Genomic DNA, 27,123 nt, shown 5'->3' on the forward strand with positions numbered 1-27,123 from the left:
ATCAAATTTCTGGGCATTAAGTGAAAATTCTTCATGATGCATTGCCATATGTATCATCAGCTTGGAGATACTCAGTTTCTTTGCTTCATAGAGCAAAAGAGCTTACTGTTTGTTGCAGTTTAACCCGGCAGGCAGCTAAACACCACACAGCCGTTCACCCAATGCCCCCCGCCAGTGGGATGGGGGGGCGACTTGGAAAAAAAGGTAAAATTTGTGGGTTGAGATAAAGACAGTTTAATAGGACAGAAAAGGAAAGGAAAATAATAATAATAATAACAATAATGATAAAAGAATATACAAAACAAGTGATGCACAATGCAATTGCTCACCACCCACCGACTGATGCCCAGCCAGTTCCCGAGCAACGGTTACCCTTTCCCTGGCTAACTCCCCCCAGTTTATATACTGAGCGTGACGTCACATGGTATGGAATATCCCTTTGGCCAGTTTGGGTCATCTGTCCTGGCTGGGCCCCCTCCCAGCTTCTGGCTGGCAGGGCATGGGGAGCTGAAAAGTCCTTGACTAGTGTAAGCACTGCTTAGCAACAACTAAAACATCGGTGTGTTATCAACATTATTCTCATACTAAATCCAAAACACAGCACTGTACCAGCTACTAGGAAGAAAATTAACTCTGTCCCAGCTGAAACCAGGACACCGTTGCAGACTGCATCTGTTGAGATTCACTCCTTTATCAAAACACAGGATTGTAATACAAGCTGGGAAAGAAACCCGGAGTAAAGTGAGGTCGCTGGTTATGTCTATTATGCTGCAGTAAGGGAAGGGATAGTTAGCGAAAATAGTGTGATTCGGGGAATTAGTAATGAATTCATATTTTCTTTATAAATGTTATGCTTTCAGTATAAGAAAAAGTTTTTGCTTTTGTGTCTATATTCAGCTGATGAGAAGGGGCTTTTGTTGTTTGCTGCTGAGAAAGGTTGTCCTGCTGCAAGTCACTGACAGTGGGTGTTGTCACCCCTCGGGACTGGCTGGTGCAGCAGGTGAGCCAAGAATTGAATGGAAACTGGATTATGTTCCTCTCAAGAGGTGGTCTTTCCAGGTCAAGTTAAAATATCTTTTGATACTTGTTTTATCATTTAGGATGTTCAGGCTGTTACTGCCCACTGGGTAAATAGAGAGCTTAGTTTTCTGAATCTGGCCTCTGTCATCCTCACCTCTCTCCCAAGCATACATTTCAGATTTCAGGCATTCCCAGGGTGCAGTGGTTGCTGCCAATGCTCATTTAGTATTGAGTGACTCATTAAGCATATGCATGTACTTGGAGTGAAAATAAGAGCCAGCTTTAGCTACTGCTAATGCATCTTCTTTCTTGGTTGAACCTTATTCTGTCGGTAACTGTCTGGTACATCGGAATGCAGTAGATCCAGCATCTCCAGATGAGAGAAGGATCAGAAGATCCCATCCTTGCCCAGACTATTCTTGCAATTGAATCTTGTGAAATGTCTGACACAACATGCACATGTTTGGTCTTAACTTTTTCAGTTGTCCTCAAAAGAACTGAGCAAGATTTTAACTCAGTCTTGTCACTATGGGATAATCATGTTTTTGATGAAGCTAGAGATAAAAACACTAGCCAATTTGTTACTTTTATACCTTCCTGGCTTCTCTCTGGGTCTACTTATTTCTGGACAAGCATTTTAGCTGGTGTTGCTTGATCAAGGCTCATATTTAAGCAAAAAAGTCATCCTTATACTGGAATAAGAGTGTACACAAACACTATGGAAGGCTTGATCTTCAAAGGAAAGCTTTATGAGTTACTAAGTGCTTTTTAAACAGATAGTTACACAGGTTACAGAGTGGAGTTAGCAAGAGAGGGATAATGCTGGTATAACTGTACTTGCTGTAGCTATTTGTGACTATGGATGAGATGCGGGAATACTTCCAGCCATGGACATCTTCATGGGAGGAAAGGATACAGGTTCAAGATGGATGGGAGCCATAGCATGTTTCAGCCAGGTCTGTGATCTGGAAAATATGGGGAGCTGAAAATGAGGTGCGTTATTCCTGCTTTGCAATTTGCACATGGGTAGTGTGATCTCGTATCTATATTGTATAGCATTTCAAGATCTTGGGTAAAAGGCACAGCAGTATTACGTCCTAATTTTGTCCAAAGTAAGCAGAATTTTGTTAGCTGCTTCTCAGAATGTGATGTCTGCAACAGTGCACTGCTTGGAGAGGGGCTAAATCGACCGTGACTGGGGATGAGATTAAGATGGAAATTTTGGTCCTCAGAACATCCTCTTGCAGGATGGTTAGATTTCAGTTTAGATCAGGATTTCACAAACACTTCTAACCAGACAAAACTACTGACAGTGTCAAGTGGCAGGCTGATGCCAGGCAAGCAATGCTTCATAGTGGTACCCCTGCCACAATTTAGGAACCTTGATCTCGGGACAATCTCCTAACATTCCCCATCTTGTTTTCCAGATCTAGAGACAAACAGTGATCTCAACAGTGATGACTCTGAATATGAAGATGAAGCAAAACTCATTATATTTCCTGATCACTATGAAATCTCATTACCCAATATAGAAGAGTTACCAGCACTGGTCAGTGAGTGTGTGCAAGTGGTGATAGGAATTGTCTCCTGCTTCAGTTTTTGTCAAGATGGTGCTTTGTTTTCTTACATGTGGTGCTTGTTTTTACATAAAGATCTTTCTTAACCAGCTATAATAGAGAGTCAGTCATTTTTAAAAGTCTGCTTGTCTTTGTTTCTTGGATTTCATTTTACCTCCTGTATTCCATCCCTTATTATGATGCCAGCTTGTCACGGGGAAGCTCACGTAGCACATGTTGTGCTTCCTCTCCTGCTAAAATAATAACAACTGCTATCTGGAGGATTATGTGCATATTCAAATATATAAATAGTCTTATTGATATCTAGTTCTGTATGTGGTTAGCAATGGGCTGAATGCCAAGTTCTGTCCAGTCACTGAATCGTGTTAGGTTTTGATTGACATACATTTGTCTTCCAGGTGACAATAGCTTGTGATGCACTCCTCAGTGCAAAATCACCCTACAGGAAGCAGGACCCTGACTCCTGGGAAGAAGAGCTACAGGCATCTAAACATGCCAAAACACTTGTACAGTTAGACAATGGTGTTAGAATTCCCCCCAGGTGAGGGTAATAAGGTTTGTTCATTGTAGGCTCTCTAATACAGTCCAGAGTAACAGAACTAAAGCCAGCAACTCAGCCAACAATTCTCTTGCATGACTCCAGGCTGGGTGTCTATGTTTGGTTTGACCTACCATAGTTGCAAATACAGGACTGGTTCCTGCCTTACTTATTTCTGTCGTTTCTTCCTGTTTTCTCTTGCAGTGGTTGGAAGTGCTCAAAATGTGACCTGCGGGAGAATCTGTGGCTAAACCTGACAGATGGTTCTGTGCTGTGTGGAAAGTGGTTCTTTGATGGCAGTGGGGGGAACGGGCATGCAGTGGAGCACTACAAGGAGACGGGTTATCCCCTGGCAGTGAAGTTGGGAACCATCACTCCTGATGGAGCAGGTCAGCCACCTGGCAGGTTCTGAGGTGGGGTATCTTTTGTGCATGAGACTAACAGTATGTATCTATTACCAGGTGGGTTTGTGCTTCTAGTGGAAATGTTTGAGAGTGATATGCAAAAAAAAACCCTGTGAGTCTGTGAATCTTCATTGGGGTTGAGGGGAATGACACACACTCCATTCGGAGAAAGCCCTTACCTTTTTTTATCTGCTCTTCTCCTCCTGTTTTATATTTGGTGTAAATAGGTTTTTGGGTTTGTATAATAGCAGATTTATAATAGAAGAATGGTATTATTTCGAAACAGCAGAATCTGGAGAAACAATATTTTTCAGTTCTGCTACATTTGCTAGGGCAAACAGTTCAATCTTATGTAACATAGAAACAATAACAGGGTAACGATTTTTAAAGTCAGAAAAGTCTGTTCTTAACAGCATGCATTTTTTTTTTTAATCATGCTGGAAACTGTGCTATTTTCCCTTGTTTTGGTAACATTTTGTTCAGTCTAATGAACGCTTATCTTCATGGGGCTGCTGTGATGCTCATTTGTAAAATGCCTGATGATCTTAAGAGGGGAAAAAAACTATAGATGTATCTTTGTTTGCATATTCTCCGAGTGTGACATTCTGCAGTGTTGCTGTGAAGGGGATTATGGTGTGTGAGGATTAGATGGAGTAAAAACATGAGAAGCTGAAAAAGTAATAAGCAAAGAGATCCTTTGCTGCAGCTGTACAGAGAAATAAAAGATGGAAGAACACATAGCATGATTATATTTTGGTTTTTAGTGCTTATGACCATATGGATGAAAAATAGCTGTTTAGAGCAGCCCCTTTTTTTAACACACATCAGTTGAGAGTTTTTAATCTTTAAGTCCTATTCAGTGTCAGGGAAAGGAGGCTGTAGTCAGATTCAACCAGCTGTGCCACAGAAACACTGAGCAAAATTCATTCTTTGCTATCCCAGATGGAATATTGTTTCCTTGCATGAGCCTGGTCTTGGATGATTTCTATCTGAATCTGTCAATTATTGAAGGTGTTTAGGACTTGCCCAGCTGTAGGTTTCAACTGCATCTAGAAAATAAACAGAATATTCTTTAGTGGTTTTCTCAAAACTTTTTTTTCTTTTCTTTCTTATCTTTAGCAGCAGTACTTGCTTCCTTACAGCTACTGTCCTTCTGCCTCCCACAGATCAGCTGCTTCCTCTTTTACGTAGCCTTTGGGATAATAAAGGACAGGCTGTCATCCTTCCCTCTGAATGAGGGGCACCAGCTGTTCTCCACAGACCTTTGTTCTTCTAGATGACGTTTACTTGGTTTCCCTATAGGAAAGACTTCCCTCCCCCAAGCCTTCTTGTTTCCTTTTCAGTAATTATTCTTTCTCTGATCTATGTTGCAGTGGTAATCATAACCTCTTGATAGGGCTGGATGACAGATGAGCTTCAGGAAAGAGGCTCCGTGGCTGGTTGTGATGCAAAGTCTGTCTGGTTTCTGTTTCCCTGGACTGGAGGTGAAGAGGTGATGGTAGGGGAGTAATAAGCATTAGTCCATCTGCTGACATAACTGACTCCTTTTTCACGCCAGTAAGAAGGAGAAAGAGGTTATACTTACCCTACACGTACACAGAGGGAGCAGAGGAGAAGTCCTTGCCTTTCCTTGAGAAATCTGTGTTGTATACATTACAAAAGATTTCTGGGGTGTTAGCCCCATTTTGTAGCATTCTGTCAACAAACAGATCTGGGATCAGGGCAGAAACTGAACCAAACTTCTTCTACTCTTGGACCTTGGACAGGATGCATGAGAGAGTCAGAAAAGTTGCTTGCTTCAACAGGTTGAGTACTACTCAGCAGACTCTGCTACCTGCTGCCTCTCTCAACAATGCCATTAGATTTCATTTCAAGTCATTGTGAGGTTGCGTGCTTGAAACTGGTTTGAGGAATGGAATGGGGGTTTAGCAGTGGGAAGCCCTATCTGACAGGTACTTGAATGAGTTGCTTTGTGGATGCTAATCTCAGCACGTGTCAGATACTTCTTTGGGGGATCCTGTGCAACTTGTTTCTTCAGGGACAGTGTTGCCATTGCCTGTTATCGTTTAAGTAGGGAGGAGTGATGTCTACACAGCCAGAACAGGCGAAAATCTTGGGCTGTGGAAGAAAAGGGAGTACAGGTAGCATTGTCATTTTTCTTTTCTTACCATAGTATGAATAATAATGATTATTCTCTGTTTAATAATATTCTGTGTTGTCTGTCTCAGATTTTTCTTGGATTTTTTGGTTTTTTTCCTCCTTATATTCCTACCTTCTTCCCCTTTCTCACTGTTATGATACCAGCTTTTGTGTGTCACATTTGCTGACTTGTCTACATTCCTTACCTACCAGAGTCCGTATGACAGCACTACGGGCCTGTGTTTGGGGGCTCTCACCTTCTTTTTTTTTATTTGCTGCTCTTTGATTTTTTTTTTTTTTTTTTTTAAATAAGTGAGTTCTGTCTCTCTCCCATGAATTTAAGTTGGCTACACAGCAGAAGGTACTAAAGTATATGACACAAGAGCTGGGCTTGAGCAAAGATTAATGTGTCTTGTGTTCCATTTCTGCTGCTCTGGGTCAGTAGTCCCAGATGGCTGCACTCCCTTCAGTTGCCAGAGCTGATGAAAAACAAAATCAAAGCTTCCACATTGAAAGTAGTCACCCAAGATCAGTTGATGTGTAATCTCACTCCATTAAGTGTTTGAACTTTACAGGATCTTTTGGCTGTGCTGTGACCTCACCAGAAAACTATGGGAATGTTGTTATCTTTTGTGTGTGGATGAACAGTCATGTCTTCTGGGCACACTTGCTACCACACAGTGGAATTCCAGCAGATGGGCAGCTACAGCCACACGCATGCCATTGGTCATCAGGACCAATGTTAATAGGGGGTCTGATGGCTAATCAGCAGCTGGCAGCATGACTCAAAAGCACAATTCCCTGGTTTGAGAGAGTTAAAGTTTTTCATAGGGCTGGTAAATTGTAAAAGTTGTGTTATGTCTTTGAGGTCTTGGCTAACCTTCAACCTATCATTTCAGTGTGGGTTTGGTACTAGCAGCCTTCAAGGAGACTGCTTTTTTGTTGAAGTCTTACATAGGTGATGGGCTGAGTCAGAGCCAGGAGAGGGCAGGGTAAGGACCCTTCAGAAGTGGTATTTGTGCTGTGAACAGCCTTTATTTGGGTTCCTGCTCTCTTCTTCTGAGTTTGTTTAATCTTTCTCCTGGCTAAGATTTCTCTGTCAGCCTAGATCTGGTCATACGGGGCAAGGTCACTGTGAGAAACTCTGCTGGACATTAAAGAAACTTGGCTGAGGGAAGTGCAGGCAGACTGGCAGAGGGATTCTGGATTTTGGTATGAGTAGAGACCAAAGCAGAGAAGTAGTTGTTCACTACAGAGGAACAGGCCAGTGAAGAGAAAAGATGGAAGGCCTGTTCAAGTCTTACTAGTGCATGTCGTATCACTCATATCCTTTCATGATGCCTGCAGCTTTATTGTTATTTGCTCAAGTAGGTGAAACCTGCTCTGGACTCAGCTTCGTTACAGGGCTTGCTTGGTAAACACTAACAGTGAGTTTGTTCTCAACCATTTTGTCCTTCCGTTGGATTTATTAAACTTGGTTTCATAATGAAAATATCATCACTAGACATATTGCTTCCCTCCGCAGTTTGAACTTTGCCCTGCCAAAATGTTTATGGACTTTTACAAAGGCCATAAGGACCTATCATAGAGCTAGAACTGAAATCTAGATCTCCCATACAATAAAGCAAGACACCTTAGTCACAAAATTGGCCTTTCTCCCTAACCACAAGATTAATCTTCCAAGTCCAATCCAATAAACACCTCTTTATTTCTAATAAAGAATTTCTCAGTTCTCCCTGCATTTCTGTGGGAAAAGGGCATAAGTGAATTCCTTAAACTGTACTAGAAATTAGAATACCAGTGGCAGTAGTCAGTTGGCTCCATACACTCACAGTTATGTGTCTGCCTGTATGTAGTAGGTCCACAAAAATTCAGAATCTCTTGTTGCCATATTCAAAATGTGGACTGGCCACATATCTGAGAATTTTGCATGCCCCGTTCCTTGTTTTCCCTATTTGGGAGGAAATATTATGATCATTATAAATATTCTTAGGTTTTAGTACTGTGAGGGCATGTAATTTCTTTTGAGGAGAGTAGTTGAGGTGATTGTGTTGAGAACATTTAAGATATTTACTGAGCTATATGGATGTCTGTGCATTTTTCTGCTGGTCGTAACTAAACTTAGAGAATATGAATAAGGCATCTTATATAGGCAGTCCTGTACTGAGAATGCAATGTTGGTAAACAGAGAAGGGATAATACTTGATACTGCAGCTCCTCTGTTTCTCTCTGCTTTTGTAGATGTCTATTCCTTTGATGAAGAGGAGCCGGTTTTAGATCCACATATAGCAAAACATTTGGCACACTTCGGAATTGATATGCTGCAGATGCAAGTGGTAGGAAATCCGTCTTTTATTTAGTTTATTTACTTTTTGTTTGTTTAGTTGGGCGTGGGAGAGAAACAGGAGAAGAATGATACTTGTAGCTTATGTTTGTGTGATTCCTTCAGACTGTTATGATAGCATTTAGTTTTGTAAAGTTCAGCCAGCCAGTTCGTGTTTTATTTTCTGAGGTCTGAGTTACTTTACATTACTCTCAAATCTGACAATTGCCTTCCAAAAGAGTTCCTTTGTAGTGTTTAGTTTACATGTTTCACTTCTCGTGTGTTATGTACCATTTTCCTTCAACATGAAAAACCTCATTTAATTAGAGAAGAATATCTAGAATATTTAATTGCAGTGAGTGAAGGAAAGCCTATTGCATAGGTAAACAGACACAAATCTTAGCAAAAATAAGCTAAGCAATGGATAAGTAAAAAAGTGGTTGAAAGGTTCTTCATGCAAAGTTATAAATTTCAGTTTAGGTCTTGTTAATAAATACATTATAAAATGAAAAAATACTTTCTCTCAAGTCTAGAAAACAGCATGGTCTATGGTGTGGTACACTAGAAAGGGACCGGGGCAAAAAGGGTCCTGTTCCTGAACTTGTTGCTGGTCTGTATTAGTAGAGAAGTCCTTTTAATAATTTGTATTTTACTGGTTGTTGATTCCAGTTCTGTTTAAATGATCAGGAAGTGTGAATGGAATATGGTTATAAAGGCAGGTGTTTTTATTTTTTCACTGAAGCACATAGCCTAGTATCACTACCTGAGAACCTGAACAAGAAAACTGTTAAAAATGAAGAAACCTAATACTAGTGTATTTCATTTTCCAAATGGAGAGAAAATTAATAACAACTCTAAAATGATAGAGAAGAGTTAAACTGCAATTTCAAAAGCCTTTGTGGTACTAATAATATTTTTGGTATACTAATTTCCTTGCCAATATCATGAATAAAAAGTCTCTTTCATCCAGTGGTCTTTCTCGAAAACCTGTTTTATTCAGCAACATTGAAAACTCAGTCTCAGCCGTTGCAAAGTTTTTGCCTCCAGTCTTCAGACCAGTCTGAAAAATTCTTATTGAAGTGGCGGAGTAGTGCTAGCAGTAAATGACACTGTAGTGACCTCTACCTACAAGCTGAAAGCTGAGCTGTGAAGGGGAGAAACTTGAGCATCACAAATTTTGGCTTTTCCCATTTGGAAGAAGGGAAGAGTTCTTGGATCTGCAGCTTTTCATCTGGTTTGTTCGCTAGGACCAGCTTCTACAGCAGCAGCTATTCCTGGCCATTACAAATGGAATATGAAACCTGAAAAAATGCAGTGTTTTGATGCTGAGGCTTGAGGTCACAGCCCTGAGAGAAGTGAGGCTCCCATTGAGGTCATAACTAGGAACACTCCAAGAGCCAGTGGTCTGTGGTAAAGAGCTAAGAGTTATATTGGAAGAACAAGCTGCTAGCCTTCTGACCCTGATCTTCTCCCCTAGATGCAGGATTTACTTCCCTTTGCCCATTGATTTGGCTATTCTTTTCTAGAGTATAGATCGCAAAGTTGGTGATGATGATAGCAGCAGCATAATTGTTGCAGAAGTTAAACAGATTAAAAAAAATAATCTTGTTGCCTTCAGACAGAGAATGGGCTAAGAGATAATGATATAAAACCAAGAGTCTCTGAATGGGAAGTGATTCAGGAAGCTGGTGTGAAACTCAAGCCCATGTATGGCCCAGGATACACCGGCATGAAGAACCTGGGAAATAGCTGCTACCTCAGTGCTGTCATGCAAGCCATTTTCAGCATCCCAGAGTTCCAGCGAGCGTAAGTAGCTTCAAACTAGTTCTTGTCACTAGCTGCTGCATTCCTCAATCTCTTGTTTTTCTAAGCAAAATGGTATTTTAATTTTTGTCTTACCTGCAAACAAGTCTCTTTCCGTCAGTTCAGTGGCCGCTTAGAGGATTTAATGATTGTATTGTTCTGTTCTGCAAAAAGTTGGAACACAAAACCCAATCTGCCTTTGAAATCAGAACTTACTCACTTAGCTTCAGTGGTGGGAAATCATATGCCACCTTGTAAACTTGATTGCTCTGTCTCTGCTTTTTATATACATATCTCTATTTATTTCGGTATCATCAGTATCATATTAGGGTTTTTTGTACTGGCCCATGCCTTTGTATAGCTGCAGGAGTCATTCTATTGCTCCAGTGTCATTTGTGCAAAAAACTGAACTGGCACAAACATGTTAATACTGATCCATGCTAGTGAAAAGCAATGCACCTTTTGCATGCAGGTCTGGCTAAGAAGAGGGAAACTATCAGAGGCATTTTTTAATTAAAATTCTAATTTAAAAAAAAAAATCTTATTTCATGAAAAGGGCAGTGTGAGCATATTCTTCCACTGAACAATTAAGAGTAAAAGGACAAAAGCATTTTTGTTTGAGTCTGCCTTCTATCCATCATAAGCACAACAGAAGAATATGAAATATTCCTGACTGATCAAAACTGAACACATCACTCCAAGGAGAGAAGCCTTTTTATAAAGGACAGTATATGGTTTGCAATAAAATTCAGAGCGCTCTTTCATTCCATAGCAGTAGTAGTGTGTGTGCTGGAAGTAAGGCTTTTAGATTTTTGGGAAGCCTCCCAGGTTTTCATGTAGCAATTGCCTTCTGGAGAAGAGGAGGGAGAAAACTTGTGTGTGTTTACTTTGTAAGCCATATGGAGTACAGTCTGTAGGTTCATTAAGTGCCAGCTTTTCTACCTGCATTTTCAAAAAATATCAAAATGGACTTTACTGAGGGAGGTTGTTTTCCATAGCATGGTCCTTGGAGTTACCTGGAGCACTTAGTATCAATAAAGTAGTGGAGATCTTTGATGAAAGAGGGACCAGGCAGAAATTAGATGTGTTCTTTCAGCATGGCCATACCTACCTAGCCTGGTTTTCTTGTGCTCAGGGGAAGCAATGCTCAGATAGCGTGCTACTAAATGCTTCACTTTCTAATACACTGGCTAGAACAATATATACCTCCGTGTTTGTTGTCAGGAGTTAGCCTTTGTTTCTCTGAAGAAACTCAATAGAAACTTTTTTTTTACATGTTTTGGTCCTGATACAAACTTGGAATTTATTTGGCGATGTTGGTTAGGAGTAGAAAGTACATCGGTTCTCAACCCAGCTCTATGGTTTTGAGCAACACTATCCTGCAGCTATTTCAAGATCAAGGAATAGAATTTAAATTCCGGATGAACAGCACCATATCCTTTATAGCTAGAAGCTTCTAAGCAAAACTTAAATGTCCATTTCCTAATTTCTTTACTATTATTTTTCCATGATAGAAGCACTCACTAGGGATAGATTAAGTCATTGCTATGATACAAAATTTGACTTGTTAGCCCAGAGGAAGCCTGCTGATTATATTACTGCTGAGGGCTGAGGATCTGTTAGGATATCCTTGAGTAAATAGCTGCAATATTTGAATGTTTCTGTTTTGTTCTTGTTGCCCAGGTATGTGGGAAACCTTGCACGAATATTTGACTACTCTCCTCTTGATCCAACGCAAGATTTCAACACTCAGATGTAAGTGACACTTCTCAGTGGTTTACTTGGTCAAGTTAAATAGAATCTAAATAATTTAATGGCAGGGCAGAAGAACATCTCTGCATGGGCTTGAAAGTGAAATATGACACAAGGTAGAATGGGAAGATTTGCCCACTTTGTTGCAGATATGATGTTTCATCAGGGGGTCAAAGACAGTAAACTTCTTTTTTTGCTTGGAATAAAAATCTTCTCTTCTTTCCTGTTTTTCTCACATGTTTGTTTCCACCCCGCCACTTTCTTCCCTACAGGGCTAAATTGGGACACGGCCTCCTTTCAGGCCAGTACTCTAAGCCACCCATGAAATCTGAGCTTATTGAGCAGGTGATGAAAGAAGAACACAAGGTATTTGACTGAGTTTGTGCAGCCTGGTAACTAGGTAAAAGTGATATCCTGAGAAAAGGGAACAGGTGCCGGGCATTGAAGAACACATGGATCCAGCATGGTCTGCTTAGCAAGGTGGAATGTGCAGGATTCTAGTCAGGAATATATTAGTCAGGGGCTATTTGTGCAAAGCATTAAAGCAACCATTGGTTCTGCTAATAAAGTATCCTGCTGCTCCAGTGAGGAGTGCAAAAGTTCATAGAACTTGCAACTTACGTTTATATTCTCTGAGGAACAAAAAAAAAAGTTATCTAGAGAGTCCTGAGTATTTGGAAGCAAACTCCTAAACCCTTTTTAAATTTCAGAAAGAAGTATAAAGAACTAAAAAGTTGTTTCCAGGAAGTGTCTGACAATATTCCACCTGATCTCAGGAGAAGCTGTCTAGGTAATGCAAGATTAAGTGGTGCTGGAGGCTTTCATGTAGATGAAGGAGGGGCCATGCAGAGCCATGTCCACTGGGGCTTTATTCAAGTATTTCATGGTACAGAAATCATGTAGAAGCATGTCTGCGCCAGTGTGATCTATCATGGAAACACAGTGGTATACATGGTTTTGGATATAAATTGAAACTCTAATTGCTGGACAGCCTGGGGAGAACAATGTATATATCCTGATTTATAATAATTCACAATAGAAAAAACCTTGGAATCAGCTTTCTCAGAATAGGCAATTTCAGAACAAAGGTATACTGAGGGGCAAGTACTGTACAGCTAACATGCTAGACGCAAAGGAGGGAGGAATTGGAGGATGAAACAACCTTTTTTCCCATGTTTATGTAATATAGAATTTTACTTCTCTGTCATAGTGTTACCAGTAGGAGACTTTTATTTCTACTGTAATTTGCAGTAATTTTGCAGCAAAACAGATGCTTAGCTCACAATATCTATCTAGCTTCAAGAACTCCAGTATTGTTGGTTCTGTAATCTTCGTATTGCCGTTGTGTTGTTCTTCTGCAACATGAAAGTAGCTTTTTTCTCTTATGCTGCAAAAATCATTAAGGCATGTGTTGGCATTGTAACATCCATAGACCTGTGTCTTCATCTGTCTGTGCTTCTTCCTCATCCAGCAATGAATACATTCACTCTCACGGTCATCAGAAAGCCTCTTCATATTCTTTGTCCGACAGTCTTTTGGTTTTAGCAGTAAGGATAATTTTTGACGAAGGCCTGACTGATCTATTTGTATTAACAAGGTTCATGGGCACTGCTTGATTCACTGGTTTATCTTTTTACCTGTTCTTGCTTGCTTTTGTGAAGAAGAAAAGCTGTGGGTAGCTTAGTGGTGAGATGGAAAAGTTTCTTCTCTTTTTGTAAGTTGATTTAAGTTTACATCAGCCATTAAAGAGTGAGATTAGTTCAGATTTTGCCTCTCTGCTCAAACACTGCTGCTTTTGGAATTGCCTTTGTTTTCCCTAGGCTCATCCAATTAACAGTTGTCTTAAGCAAAATGTTAATTATTGGGACAATATTGTCTACCTAAGCAAATCTGTTATTTTAGATTTGGTTTACTATTCAAACCATCTACCTTGAAACATCTTGTTTAGACTGATGCTGGGAAAACTGGACCTAGAATATATTTGTGTCCCTGCCAACCTCTGTTATTGTGACCCCAAGTAGCATGTGGAGTCAAACCACAGACTCCACAGATGGGATATTTAGAAATGAAAGGTCAGCTAATAACCCATACTGAAATAATAACCTGTAGAAAAGAGCTGTCTTCATGGAGAAAGAATCTCTGATACCAAGTTGTAGTTTTGTACACAGTAGAAATCATGCATGCTTCTGTCACAGAATCATAGTGATATTTTCCATGGATATAGGTACTTTCTTCTACCTTCATTGATCAGTTATTGATACAGGAATTTCTTCTTCAGAAGTCAGAATGCCAAAGGGATTTTGGACAAAGATGGAGCATCTGGTACAGAGTAGTTTGCATGATCTGAAAGTCCTTATCTCCTGAGTAATTGCTTTGCACAGTGGCTATTAATTGTTTTGGAACAACGAATGAATCCTGCTTGGTTCCTTTAAGTAAAGTTTAAAACTTATCAGCACATCACTGTGACTAAGGAATAGTGGAATAGATTTCAACAGACTCCTCACAGTAAATTATGTATACTGACTGACCTGCTTTCTTAAACGCATACAGGATATGAATGAAGAATAATGTGCTGGAAGTTCAGGGACTTGAACCGTTCAAGTAAAGCTACACCTCCATGTTTAGCCCAGCAGCCACTATTAGCAATGAGATATTGAGAACTTTTTCATGACAGATTGTATAAAACTCTGTCAGGTAGTCATAGCCATCTGCTGGCATTTAACAATACTTGTGTTGTTCATAAATTCAGTTTAATAAAGGTGTAGTTACATGCATCAGATGACTTCCTTATCAAGCAATTCATAGCACGTATTAGGATTTGAAACAGCTTTTACTGCTTTTGTTCTTTCTTGTATTGAAGATTTATTTAGGGAAAAAAAAATCAAGTATAGATGTTTTCTCCATTCCCTCACTCTGGGCATACAAATCTGTTTTATCTGTTTGGGTGTGTGTGTTTTGTTTGGTGTCTTCTCCCCCCGATAATACTGGTATACATACAGATAGTATTTTGTCATCCAGAGAGTTGTACTGACATTTATAATAAATATAATTGCATAGGATTTCAGGCCTTCAGCATTTTCAAGTGCTTCTGCTTTGTGTCTATAAAATCAATTAATCATTTTATTTTTATTCTTTTACCTTTTTTCCCCCTCCTACATGCAAAGAAATTCTCTAGCTTTCTGGGTCTTTGGAATTCATCCAAAGTTTTGGGGAGTTGTTGCCTGTAAAAGCATTAATACGAGATCTGCAGTGGTCCAGCACAGTCTATATTTAGCTAAACTGTTCTGCAACTGTTGATGGGGAAAGTATGCTAGGTACTCTATAAATATTCATGGTACTGTGGAGCTAAAATTTTTCACCACAGGAGTTTAGTGTGGAAATGGCAGCAGTTTTCTTGGACCCACTTTAACCTTAAAAACAGGCTGAAAGCCTAAAGGGTTATCAGCTAGGACTTGATTCTCTGTTTAGAGCTTTGCTATTTCTTCTGTTAATTTTGTCTTGTCCTTGAGGTGGAAAGGGTTTAGAGGGCAAGATCCGATCCTCTTCTATAGACTGTCACACATGGCATGTTTCTCTTCTTCCTGCTCAAATGGTTGCGTAAAAAGTGTATAGATGGAAACAAGGCTTGATTCCAAACTTATTGCATTATGCATCAGGGCAAATGTGCCACCTTGCCGTATTCTTGCTTCTGACATAGAAAGAAGCCTGGTATATAGTAATTTGAGCTAGTTTATACATTTCTCTCCCCAGTCCTAGCTTTGATGCAAGGCAGCTGAGGACACTGAAGTGATATATAACCCAAGATTCAGAAATCCCTAGAACTTCTCTTTGTTCAAGCAATACTAAGACTCTGTCTCTTTATGAGAGCCTTTAAAGAGCATCTTAGCCTAATGTGGTTACTGGTGTACTGCCAGAAATTGAAAAAGCATGAAAATTGAGAATCTGCTTCTGATTTCAGTGGGTCTAGGAATACCTTACCCTGGTGAAACCAAGAAAAAAATTTTGCTCTTTCACTGTGTGTTTTACGTGCCTTCCATTTCATGCTGCTTTTTCTATTTTTATATTGGTACGGTAGCGCAACTGTAGTAAAGAATGAGATTGGCTGAGTATTTAACAGCCTCTGACATATCCTAAAGGCTACGCTTTTGCTTGGATTGTCTTGACAATTATTTGGTCTCATGGAGAATGAGGGCAAATCTGAGTAAAAGATTCTGACCCTTTCAAAAGTGTTATTTAAAAGGGATAATAGCTAGTGTTATCTTGAGGATGTAATTTGGGGTGATTGGGGAGGCTTCTTAAATTGGTATAGACGGTGAGAAAGTCAAAACTAGGACTCTCTTGGAAGCTAGAGATTTTCTGATTTAGGGTCGTTTCATACTCATGTAACTGAATGGCTAAAGGCAGTATGTTCTGGTCCTTCAACATGACCAACACCTGCAAATAGCAAATTCATGTCTGTCCTTAACAACCCATCTGGGAATGCCTGCTGCACACATTAGTTGTTCTCTACTTGATTCTGTAGAGATCTCTGGAGAAGTTTTGTCCTGAGTAAAGCTGCTAGCTGATATACCAAAGTGCTTCAATGCCCATGTACTTTTAGGTGGAACAGGGTTCTGAAAGGAATGTCAAATGTTAGAAAACAGTGTAGGCATTTAGCCTTTCTGAAAACTACTAACCTTTAGCAAACCCTCAGTAATCTCTTTTAACTTGCAAATGCCATAGAAAAATCAGATAGTGAATGCTGTAGGAACTATGTCGTCAAACATATTCTAAAACCCCCAAATCATGTTTCAGGACCCTTTCCATTTTTATTACAATGGAAAACCAGATGTAACTGAAACTATCATGTCTCCAGTGGCAGAAATGGACCGTAGATAGATCTAGTGGAGTGACTTTGGGATATTTGGTTCAGGAATGAATAAAAATCCTTCTTTAAAAGGTTTCTCTTTCTTTTATTTAGCCTCAACACAACGGAATATCTCCCCGAATGTTTAAAGCATTTATAAGTAAAGGCCACCCAGAATTTTCCTCTAATAGACAACAAGACGCACAGGAATTTTTCCTACATCTTATAAATCTAGTAGAGGTGAGAAAATCTGAATTACTGCTTCTCTTCCCTGGTTATATTAGACAATGAGGACAGAGCTGTTATATGAGTGGCTTATTTTTTTAATTACATTCTTTTTAGCCTTGGATATGTAGAAAATGGCACTAATTTAAATGGATTTTGGTTTAGAAACATTTGTTTCTTTAATTCTCCCTTCTCTTTACTTCAGACTAGTGCATGACCACACACAGGGCCAATGCTGCTGGTAGCGACTGCAAGAGATATAGAAAGGTCAAGCATCACTGTACAAGATACAAGATTTATAAACATATGTGACTGTCCTTTTAAATTGCTGTTTGGTTTATGATTACGTGCTATCCATTTCTTTACCATATTGAAGTCTGTCTTGGAATATTAATGAATTGGGTATTATGATTATTATTATTATTCCAAATTCATATCATTGTTGGGAGCAAACTAATTACCATGTCCAGTTCTACAAATCCCAGCTGTATGTCATTGAATCATAATGGGAGGAAGGACTCCCCTGCTGAAAGCAAAGTGACTATTTGTCAGTTGAATATTTCTGTATAAAATGTTAGTTCCACTGAGCTCCAGCTCAATGCTGTGTGTAAAAGAATCAGTACTGTGAATTATGCTGTCTTTCTGAGAAGGAAATTCACAAATACATGCAGTTTTGATTTAAAGCATTTCTTTCTTGTCCATCCTTCCTCCCTCTTTTTCCCATTTTCCCCAAGAATTGAGTGTGTTTATTCATGCATTACAGTCTAGATGAAGTTATTTACATTTGCATGCATGATGTTCCACATCCCAAAACGCATGTACTGATTACAGGGTGGTTAAAGACATTTTTCTGGTTTTTGCCTGATAACAGACACTAACATGAACAATAAAGAGGAGGTATATTATTTGTATGACATTCCCATCTGGATAATGAACTACAAGTTGCTTGTTCTGTTTCAGTGCAGATTCGGAGTGGTAAGAGCAATTCTATTTGCTGAAAGGATGCTCCATGTTATTTACCTGAGCTTTCTATCTTTATTATAACCTGCCACCTTCCTGCCTTCTTCTGTTCCCCTTGACTTAGTCAGATTCATTAGGTACATATTCTGCAAGTGACTATGTGTAGAAAGATACTGCTGTGTATGCAGACATTGTGGACTTCAGTGGGATTCTCTGTGGGTGCAAAAGTTCTGCATGCAACAAAATGCAAGCTGAGCTGTCAGATCTGGGTGCAAGATTGGCGTCTTTGTGCTTGCCATGAAACAACCAGCAGCCTTTGCGTTCTCTGGTCACTTTAATGTTTGACACTTAAATGATTGGATCTAATATTCCTTTCAGAGGAACCCTGTAGGTTCAGAAAACCCTAGCGATGTTTTCCGGTTCCTGGTGGAAGAACGCACACAATGCTGCCAGTCCAGAAAGGTCCGCTACACAGAGAGGGTGGACTATATCATGCAGTTACCTGTTGCCATGGAGGCAGCAACAAACAAAGGTAAAGAAAGAAACTGGTCCATTGACTGACCTTCTGGTGACTCTCTCAACCATAAGGGACTGAAGTTCTCGCCTCCATGTGGTCTCTTTGTATGGATAGAATGGTTCAAGGTCTTGCGGCAAATCAAACCAATGAACAGATCAGGGGAAAGTTACTTGGCTTGGTTTTCTTTAAAGGAGATTTTAAACACACATCAGCTTGTGGCTTTACTGTCCCTGATTATATTTTTAGGGAAAAGGGATTCTACCTGGATATTCTTGGCAAGTTTTCAGACAGATTTATTCTCAGACTGTGGGACCACCATTACGTGTCACCACTCAGGAATATATCACCAAGAATGGTAGCAGTTTGTATGATAAAGATGTTAGAGATTTGTGATTTACAACCTTAACTTGGATTTGACCCAGGGATGTGCCACACCACTTGTAATACAATTTATTTACCCTTGTTTTTTGTGTGTGTGTGTGTGCCCAAAGATCCCCAATACGAATGGATTTCCTTTGTCCTGGACAGTGAACCAGTATATAAAAACTTCTTAATGCTAAAAAAGGAACTGAACATACTAGCTAATGAATATCTTGTAAAAACAAACACACACACACACACACCAACCAAAAAAACAACCAAAAAACCAAATCAACTTTGTGTTGGTTAGCAGCAGATTATAAGATCTAATGTGATAATAGAGAATAGGGGTATAAGATAGCTTGTCATCTATAAAGCCAAAATACACGATTTGGATATCCTGCGCTTGAGGAGAGGAGGGAAGGAAGGTGAAACAGTGGACATTGATTTAATATACAGGAATGATATTTTCATGCCTGGGGGCTGCCTGGGAAAGCGTACTTGTTTTTAAAGGAGAAAATGGCTGAGGAGGCTAGAAGACTTGGGAGCAGGAGGGAGTTGATGACAAATCTTCGTTGTGCCTGCAATCAATGGTGAAGAGTCTTGCAGACTAAGATAATAAATCATAGAATCATTTAGGTTGGAAAAGACCTTTATGAATATCAAGTGCAGCTGTAAACCTAACACTGCCAAGTCCACCACTAAACCATGTCCCTAAGCACCACAAATACTCGTCTTTTAAGTACCTCCAGGGATGGTGACTCCACCACTTTCCTGGGCAGCCTGTTCCAATGCTTGACGACCCTTTCAGTAAAGACATTTTTCCTCACATCCAATCTAAACCTCCCCTGGCGCAACCTGACACCATCTCCTCTTGTCCTATCGCCAGTTACTTGGGAGAAGAGACCGACACCCACCTCGCTACAGCCTCCTTTCAGGTAGTTGTAGAGTGCGATAAGGTCTCCCCTGACCCTCCTTTTCTCCAGGCTAAACAACCCCAGTTCCCTCAACCGCTCCTCATAAGACTTGTTCTCCAGACCCCTCACCAGCCTCGTTGCCCTTCTTTGGACATGCTCCAGCACCTCAACATCCTTCTTGTAGTGAGGGGCCCAAAACTGAACACAGTATTTGAGGTGCGGCCTCACCAGTGCCGAGTACAGGGGGACAATCACTTCCCTAGTCCTGCTAATGTATGCTTGAGGTAAATAAATGTATGCTTGAGGTGGAAGTGAAGGGGACACCACAGGAACTCTAGAAGGGGGATGTGCCTCTGGTTTCCTTTATAATCTCAAAATTTAAAATATTTTAAAGTCAGAACGAACTATTCTGGTTATTTGATCAGATCCTTTGAAATAGCATAAGACAGAATTCTACCTACTGTTTGTCACCTAGCCCGCAACTCCTTGAACTGGATGATATATTTTAAAAAGACCATTTTGATTTGAAAATATAAGTTTTGGAGAACTTTGCATTTTTTGTTTGTCAGTTTCAGTGATGATTCTATTGCTTATAAAAGAGCACGTTATTTCCAGGTAATGGCTCAGGAGGTATATTAGTTTATGAATTTATCATATCGCTCTGTTCACCTTGCCAGTGTCAGGACTCTTGAGCTCATACATAGTCCTGTGCTGTCTAGAAAGTCAGATGATACAGATAGACAGCAATAATTTTCCAAAGTCAGATTGAGCTGATAAAGTGGGTAGTTGGTGTTACTATTAACACAGGATTCTGTCTGTAATGGCAAGGTTTTAATTGCCTGTTGCCCGCTATTTCCAGTTCTGTGTTTTCATCATGAACAGAAACCTTCAAAAAAGAGATGTGGTTGTAAGTGTAGCTCCTGACCCCAATGCATACAAAAAGATTTGACGTCTAGTTAAAGCATGTAAAAGTTTTATTGATAAGTAGGTTTTTGTATTTCTAAAACTTGCAAAAATAAGACTGCTGAGGGACTTCATAACCACAACAATCTTTATTTAGCTTTTAGTGTCATGTATATTTCTCAGATGAATTAATTGCCTATGAATTGAAGAGGCGAGAAGCAGAAGCTGCAAGGAGACCTCCACCAGAGCTTGTCCGTGCCAAGATCCCATTTAGTGCATGTCTGCAGGCCTTTTCTGAACCAAATAACGTAGAGGATTTCTGGAGCAGTGCCCTCCAAGCAAAATCTGCAGGAGTTAAGTGAGTGTGTGTCTGGATGCCTATTGAAAACCTATATAGTAGTGCTCTGTGCTTATTTCGCTTGGACATGATGCAGAGAGAAATAGACAAAGACATAATGGGCTTTGGCATTGTATTAGTGTTGGGGCTTATAAATGTAATGTGCAGATCAAGCCTGACAAGTTGTAACGACCAACTGAGCAGGAAATAAATTGTTCTCAACCGTCAAACTTCAAGAGGTGATGTGGTCTGGATGTTAAGAGCTTGAACTTCAAATGCTTGTAGCTTAATTGTCTGCCCACATTTTAAAATTGGATCCTATGTATTAACTAGTGATAGAGCTCTGTACTGTGTAGTAGGAGATACAGTCTGGATCTCTGTGCTTAGTCTCTTGATGTCTTGATTTGGCTAAAAATGTTGAAGGGCATTGTGTGGCAACAAAACAGGGTGAAGTAAGTGAAGTTTGTGTTTCTTGTGAGAAAGTTCTTTAGATGGGTGGAAATTTTTGCATTTGTGAAGTGCTATGCTGAAAACTTTGTTTTTATTATGTTGTTATGTTTTATGTTATTTCTTGTTTGTGTTTGAATTTCAACACATCGTCTTTGTATGCTACAGTGTTTGGTTGCATCTGTTAAGTTTGCTGTCACTTACATGGGACCATGGTACAAGATGGACATATAAAAGAAGGAACCCATCTTCTGTGTTTATAGTCAGGTGGATAAAAGAACCAAGAACATTTGGGGCTTAAAAAAGCATTAAGAAGTAGTAAGATGGAAGGTAGTTCAAGGGCAGTATTTCTTGCTGAGAACAAGAGTTAGTCTCTTATCCAGTTCCATTTCTATGTCAGCAGCAAGGAGTGGTTGAAAATTGGGCTCTGCAACTGGTTTGCTGTGGCTAGGTACCTTCTGTTTTTAGATCGCTTAACATATCAATGACTCAGTGCTGTCTTAGCGTACAGTTTCACCGACATTGTATTGAAAATTGGGAGACAAGTGCACATGGTGGAGAAAAATGCAGCAAAAATCTAAAGGTTTTTTTGTATTAACTGTGAATATGTTGGAAGAACATTCTAGTCTTTAAATAGATCCAGGGTTAATTTGTAATTCAGCTGTTCTTCATCCCTTAGGTCTTTAAAAGCATTGAAACATGAAGAATAATTTGCTATTTAAAATTCAAAAGTTTCGTGCTGCAGATGATAAAGTTACTAAAATTGCAAGGTGGTGCTAACAATAATTTAGAAAGTAGTTATTTGTAGTATGGTAGGAAGGCCTTACATTTATGATGCATTTACTGTATTTTATCCAGAGATAGGTGAATTAGAAGAAAGGATGCTCTGTGTGAATGGAAGGTAAAGGGAAGGATGCAGGAGATTAAATGTGGGGAAAATGGGAGCATAGAGGAGGAGAATGGTGGTACATATAATGTTACATTGTGTTCAAGATTAAACTTTTTCTTTTTGCTAAGTGGGCAAATATCAGGGATCCCCTTAAACTCAAGAGTCATCCTCTATTTTGATAAAGATCATAGTAGCTCAAAAACAATATCATGTAGGGTTTTTTATATAGCACTTTCATGTGAAAAAATACAAATGACAGCTTTTTTACCTTGACTTGATGAAATGCTTTATAAGTGGACTGATACCTCATGGACAATGCTACTGTTACTAGAAAGGGACTGAAAAAAACGCAGATTTAATTGTTACTCCATTCTGTCCAACCTGTGTTTTAAGCCCATGCCCTGAAGTTCTAGCCAATATGTCATTCAAAATTTATTTCCTGACATTCAACTTCAGAACAACTTGAGTAAGCAAGTTTAATATTACTTGTAGTTGTTTTCTATAATCTTCCTACAAGCTGAGTTGTCTGCAAAGGTTTGGGCTGACGTTCAGGATATGAATGCATGGAAAGCTACTACCATACTTCTCCACTGTACTTGAAAACATTTTTTTGACATTTATGTTTATAAAATCCATCACTATTCATCTCACTCAGGGCTAAAGTTACTCATCTCAGTGTGCATGAGGTACTGAAATCTGTGCTGCTTGTGATTTTGTTGCCTTGTTTCACTGACTTGTATTTCTTGTGCTTCCCAGGACTTCTCGTTTTGCCTCGTTTCCTGAGTACTTAGTGGTGCAGATAAAGAAATTCACCTTTGGCCTTGATTGGATACCCAAAAAGCTTGGTATGTGCCTTTTACATTTACCTTTTTCTCATTCTATCTAAGATAACCTATAAGGTGTACATGTTTTGGTGTATAATGAGGACCTGGCTTGAGTCTCAAATTTATACTGTGAAGATCCCAATTGAATCTTCTTTTCTTTTATGACAAATTAAACCAATCCATTAGGTCTGTGGAGTTAAAATACAGTTTCATGTAGTCTGACCTCCTAGTTAAATTGAGCTTTAGTGTTCCGAATTTCTCAAATAACCGTTTTCAGGAGGAGAATCCTGGCTGTGTTTGTAGCTTGAGTACCAGAGTCCCCTCCCTGAAGGGGTAGGTTGCACCATGAGGTCATTTTGCTGGATTCATAAGCTTAGCCTGTTTCTCTGCTTTTGTAGATGTTTCTATAGACATGCCAGATTTCCTAGATATCAACCACCTTCGGGCCAGGGGTCTCCAGCCAGGAGAAGAGGAACTTCCAGACATTGCTCCTCCCATTATCATTCCTGATGATCCAAAAGGTACTTACTATTTCTCTCTTGATTCTCTCCTGTATTCCCCTTTCCCTCTAGCACATACTGATTCTCCTTAGGCTTCACCTTTTGGAGCTATGGACAAAAAAGCAGCTCTGTGCTTCTGTAATTGAAGACTGTTTCTTTTACGCTAAAGTTCAGAAACAAGAATATTAGAATATCCTCCTTCCTCGTTCCCTGGGTTTCTCTGGAGAATGAAATGGTTTATAGCAAGTGAAATCATATTGTTATAGTGTGACCTTTAGACCCAGGTTGTTGCAATTTCTTCCAGATGACTTAAGTTTGGGTGCCTCAGTATTTAATAGGAAACTAGTAATGTAACTGCTGTCATGACAATTGCCCCATTTGCTTGGATATTTGTAATAGTGGTGGTATAATATCAAGCTGTATGCATGTGAAAAGTAGCTAGTACCTGAAATTGTGTGTCAGAGCAAAGGCTATGGCAAAATTCAGTTCTCTAAAGGTTTTAATTTTGTCCCTTATCTGTGGGTTCCTTCCCAAGGCCTATTCTTTTTTTTATCCTCTTGCTCAATGTACTGACCTAGTTTTAATGTAAGTGCATGGGTGATGGTACCTTATTGATAACAAAATAGATTCTTGCTTAAGTCAGTTTAGGTCAGCCATCAGCTATATTTCCTACTGGTTTATAGTACCAATGACACTTTGCTCTGAGTTGAGTTAGGGAAATTACTGGGCAGAAATCCCTGGTCTAATTCATGGCAAAAACATCAGGGATGTAAGGATGAACATGCCCTGCCTGTATGAGGTCAAATGTTTCTATGACTTTAAAAACAAGGAATTGTTGTTCACATATGAATCTACTTAGCCTTCATATAAGTCCTCTTCCCTGTTTTTTCCTTTCTCAATTTTCAGATCGTATGACGAACCATTTTGTGGAGTGTACGTATCTCATTTTTCTGAGACTGGTATTTTAGCTGCTTAAAAAATTGTCATGTTTTTTCTCAGCTAATGGATTCTCTGTCCTCACAGAGATGCATGGAGTATTGCCCTGCATGCTTCTAAATAACAGCTGATTTTTGTACTTGTTCAGCATTTACTTGCATGTGTGCAGGACTCTTAAAGAGTCCGTAGTAGCATCAGTGTAGCCAGAGTATGAGCTGCTCCTCTATCTGCTGCTCATCAGCAGGATCTTGCAGTTCTGGGGGTCACAGCTACTTGATCCTGGCTCCCTCTGGACTCTGATCTCAGCTGAAGCTGTCGGGCCCTGTCATTCAGAGGTGAAGTTCAACTGGAGACTGCCAGATCCAGCAGCCGTTGTTTCTCTCACCTGCAAGATTCCGCCTTTAAAAGAGGTGATTGCTTTTGGCTGCCATCTCTAGCTAAGCTCAGCACCTAACTTCTTCACCCCTTGAAATCCAGTGGTGAGTCTTTTAATAAATAAAGTCCTGTAGGAATTCATCAAGGTATAAGGATCTATGTAGATTACTGAGACAAAAGATTACCAGTAATCCATAGCAAATATAATATAATGCTTTGTACAAGGCTGTTTTCTAATGGGTGTGGGTTTACTGCAGTACTAAAACAAATACGAGAGATATGTATTGTAATATGTGGCACCATGAATAACAATAAGAAATACTATGCAATGGATGAAATTAGACTTTTATATTTTAGAAGGCCCTTTCTTGTAGCTCTAGATATTGATGAGTCTTCAGTTATGCAACTGGCAGAGATGGGTTTTCCTTTGGAAGCATGTCGGAAAGCTGTGTACTATACAGGCAACCTGGGTGCTGAAGTCGCTTTCAACTGGATCATCGCACACATGGAAGAACCAGGTCAGTGATTGGAAGGTGTAAGTTAAACTCAACTCCTGGTTGTGTATTTTGGCAGTCAGTAGAAATTTTATAATGTGTGACAGAAACAATGGCCCCCTCCCCCACCCCAGGAAGCCTGGAGGTGTGAGTGAATTTTCCTAAGCTGTTCCTGGGATATGGAGATCTTGACCCTTATGTGGCATCCTCTGCTTAGAATAAGACAACAAACCTAAGCTACACCAGCAGCATGCTCTCCTGTCCTCACTGATGGTGTGGGCCAGCTCTCTTTTCCACCCTTTGGTTAGGTCCGTGCTGCTAAGGGGGAAGCAGACTTGTGATCAAGTGTAAGTACAAAGAATCCTGTGGTCCGGATGCTTTTCTTCCATATCAGCCTTCTCTAGCTCAGGCTAGAGTATTCATGCCGTACTTAGAACTTGGGCTGTCTACTGATGGACAGGGCTGCTAGGTGTTCTCTACTTCCTGTGTTTCATCCATGCAAAGTCTGGATCCATGATTCAGCACTGAGTACACCTGAGCACTCCCTTGCCAGGAAATTCCAGATTTGGTTGAGTTCACACTTCACTGTGGGCTTTTGTGTAAATGGGGAATGTGTTTTACTTGTGCTTAGCTGATATATTTCAGCTATGGAATCAGTTCATTTTACATCTATACGTATATCAGCTGGGTTGTCTACTATTCTGGTGTCATCATTGCTTCCATACCGATCTTTGCTACTTTCCTGCAGTTGTTTCAATTCTGTGATGTGCCAAGTTGTTCCAGCCTGCTCAGTATGAGTTTGTCCACCTAGATATTTTGTAATGTGCATGTTCATCTTGTTTTTAAGGCTTTCCGCACATCTAAGTCCCAACTGGGCCAGTGAAATGAACTTACATTGATTTCAGGACTGCTTTTTAGGTCCTGTTTGTTTGTTTGTTTGTTTGTTTGTGTTTTGTTGTTGACTTTCCAGTTCAATGGGGCAAAAGAAGGAACTGATGAATGTTTGTTTGTTCCAGACTTTGCTGAGCCATTGGTCACACCTGCATTTGGAGAAGTTGCTTCCAGTGGAGCAGCTGCATTTGGAATTGTTGGGCTAGATAACCAACCTCCCGAAGAGATGGTTGCAATTATCATTTCCATGGGCTTCCAAAGGAATCTATCAGTTCAAGCGCTGAAGGCAACAGTGAGTTCCATGAGTTATCGGTAGCACTTGGGTTTCATTTCATATTATGTGTTTTGTACATGTGCATGCTCAGATGCCTTTGAAACGTGTATAAAAATCCAGTTAGTGGATGGTGCACATAGAATTATTCTGGCAAAGTGTGGGATGCCTGACTTGCCTGGGTTAGAGTGGGGAAGATAGTTTGTGTGTTTCACTTGAATGTTAAAATGTGGAGGAAAGTGAGGAAAACTTAGTTTCTTTTACCATCTGTTGAATAACAACCTGGGTGCCTAAAGACTACGAATCTTCAAGATGAGAACCTGGGGGCCACGGGGATTAATTGTGGGAGGAAATCTTTTCCATCTGTCAAGCTTCTGCAGAGTGCTTGTTGAATGCTATTTCGATGGAGGTAGAGTATGTATCTTACAAGATTTTAAGTGCTGTCAAACATGATCTTTACTCTGTTCAAAGACCGATGAGTGGTAGCATGATGCTAGAGGATGTATTAAAGGCTGCTCTTTTGCTTTTTTGACCCGCAGAACAATAATTTGGAGCGTGCGCTGGAATGGATCTTCAGCCACCCTGAACTCGAGGAAGAAAGTGAGCCTGCTTTGGACATGATGAATATGGAGAACAATGCTAATGCCAATATCCTTGCAGCGACAGGGTCGGAGGGACCCAGGATCAAAGATGGGACTGGAAGTAAGTTCTTCAGCTTAGAACTGGCTATCATGTTGTTGCGTCACACCTACACCACTTGTAGAACTCTTTTCTGTTTTGAAAGTAGTTATTGTGGTTTTCTGGACATGATCCAGACAATTTACTTCCAGTCTTGCTTCTGGGGCTGAGTCCAATTCTGTGGGACTGTTTGGTGG

At 39.9% G+C, this 27,123-nt stretch overlaps 1 protein-coding gene across 1 annotated transcript in view; it reads left to right on the plus strand.

The window, feature by feature from the left end:
- USP13 (ubiquitin specific peptidase 13 (isopeptidase T-3)) overlaps positions 1-27,123 on the plus strand; it is a 44,972-nt gene that overhangs the window by 11,555 nt on the left and 6,294 nt on the right. Inside the window, exons 3-18 of the mRNA XM_009321708.1 lie at positions 2,448-2,569; positions 2,996-3,138; positions 3,340-3,524; positions 7,920-8,014; positions 9,620-9,807; positions 11,488-11,559; positions 11,829-11,922; positions 16,517-16,642; positions 17,966-18,119; positions 20,468-20,642; positions 22,714-22,802; positions 23,180-23,302; positions 24,188-24,214; positions 24,967-25,110; positions 26,103-26,269; positions 26,788-26,950. Coding sequence (XP_009319983.1) covers positions 2,448-2,569; positions 2,996-3,138; positions 3,340-3,524; positions 7,920-8,014; positions 9,620-9,807; positions 11,488-11,559; positions 11,829-11,922; positions 16,517-16,642; positions 17,966-18,119; positions 20,468-20,642; positions 22,714-22,802; positions 23,180-23,302; positions 24,188-24,214; positions 24,967-25,110; positions 26,103-26,269; positions 26,788-26,950 — 2,067 coding nt within the window. The remainder of the gene's footprint in view (positions 1-2,447; positions 2,570-2,995; positions 3,139-3,339; positions 3,525-7,919; positions 8,015-9,619; positions 9,808-11,487; positions 11,560-11,828; positions 11,923-16,516; positions 16,643-17,965; positions 18,120-20,467; positions 20,643-22,713; positions 22,803-23,179; positions 23,303-24,187; positions 24,215-24,966; positions 25,111-26,102; positions 26,270-26,787; positions 26,951-27,123) is intronic.

The sequence above is a fragment of the Pygoscelis adeliae genome, unplaced genomic scaffold, assembly GCF_000699105.1.
Source record: "Pygoscelis adeliae isolate BGI_AS28 unplaced genomic scaffold, ASM69910v1 Scaffold223, whole genome shotgun sequence".
Lineage (NCBI taxonomy): Eukaryota > Metazoa > Chordata > Aves > Sphenisciformes > Spheniscidae > Pygoscelis > Pygoscelis adeliae.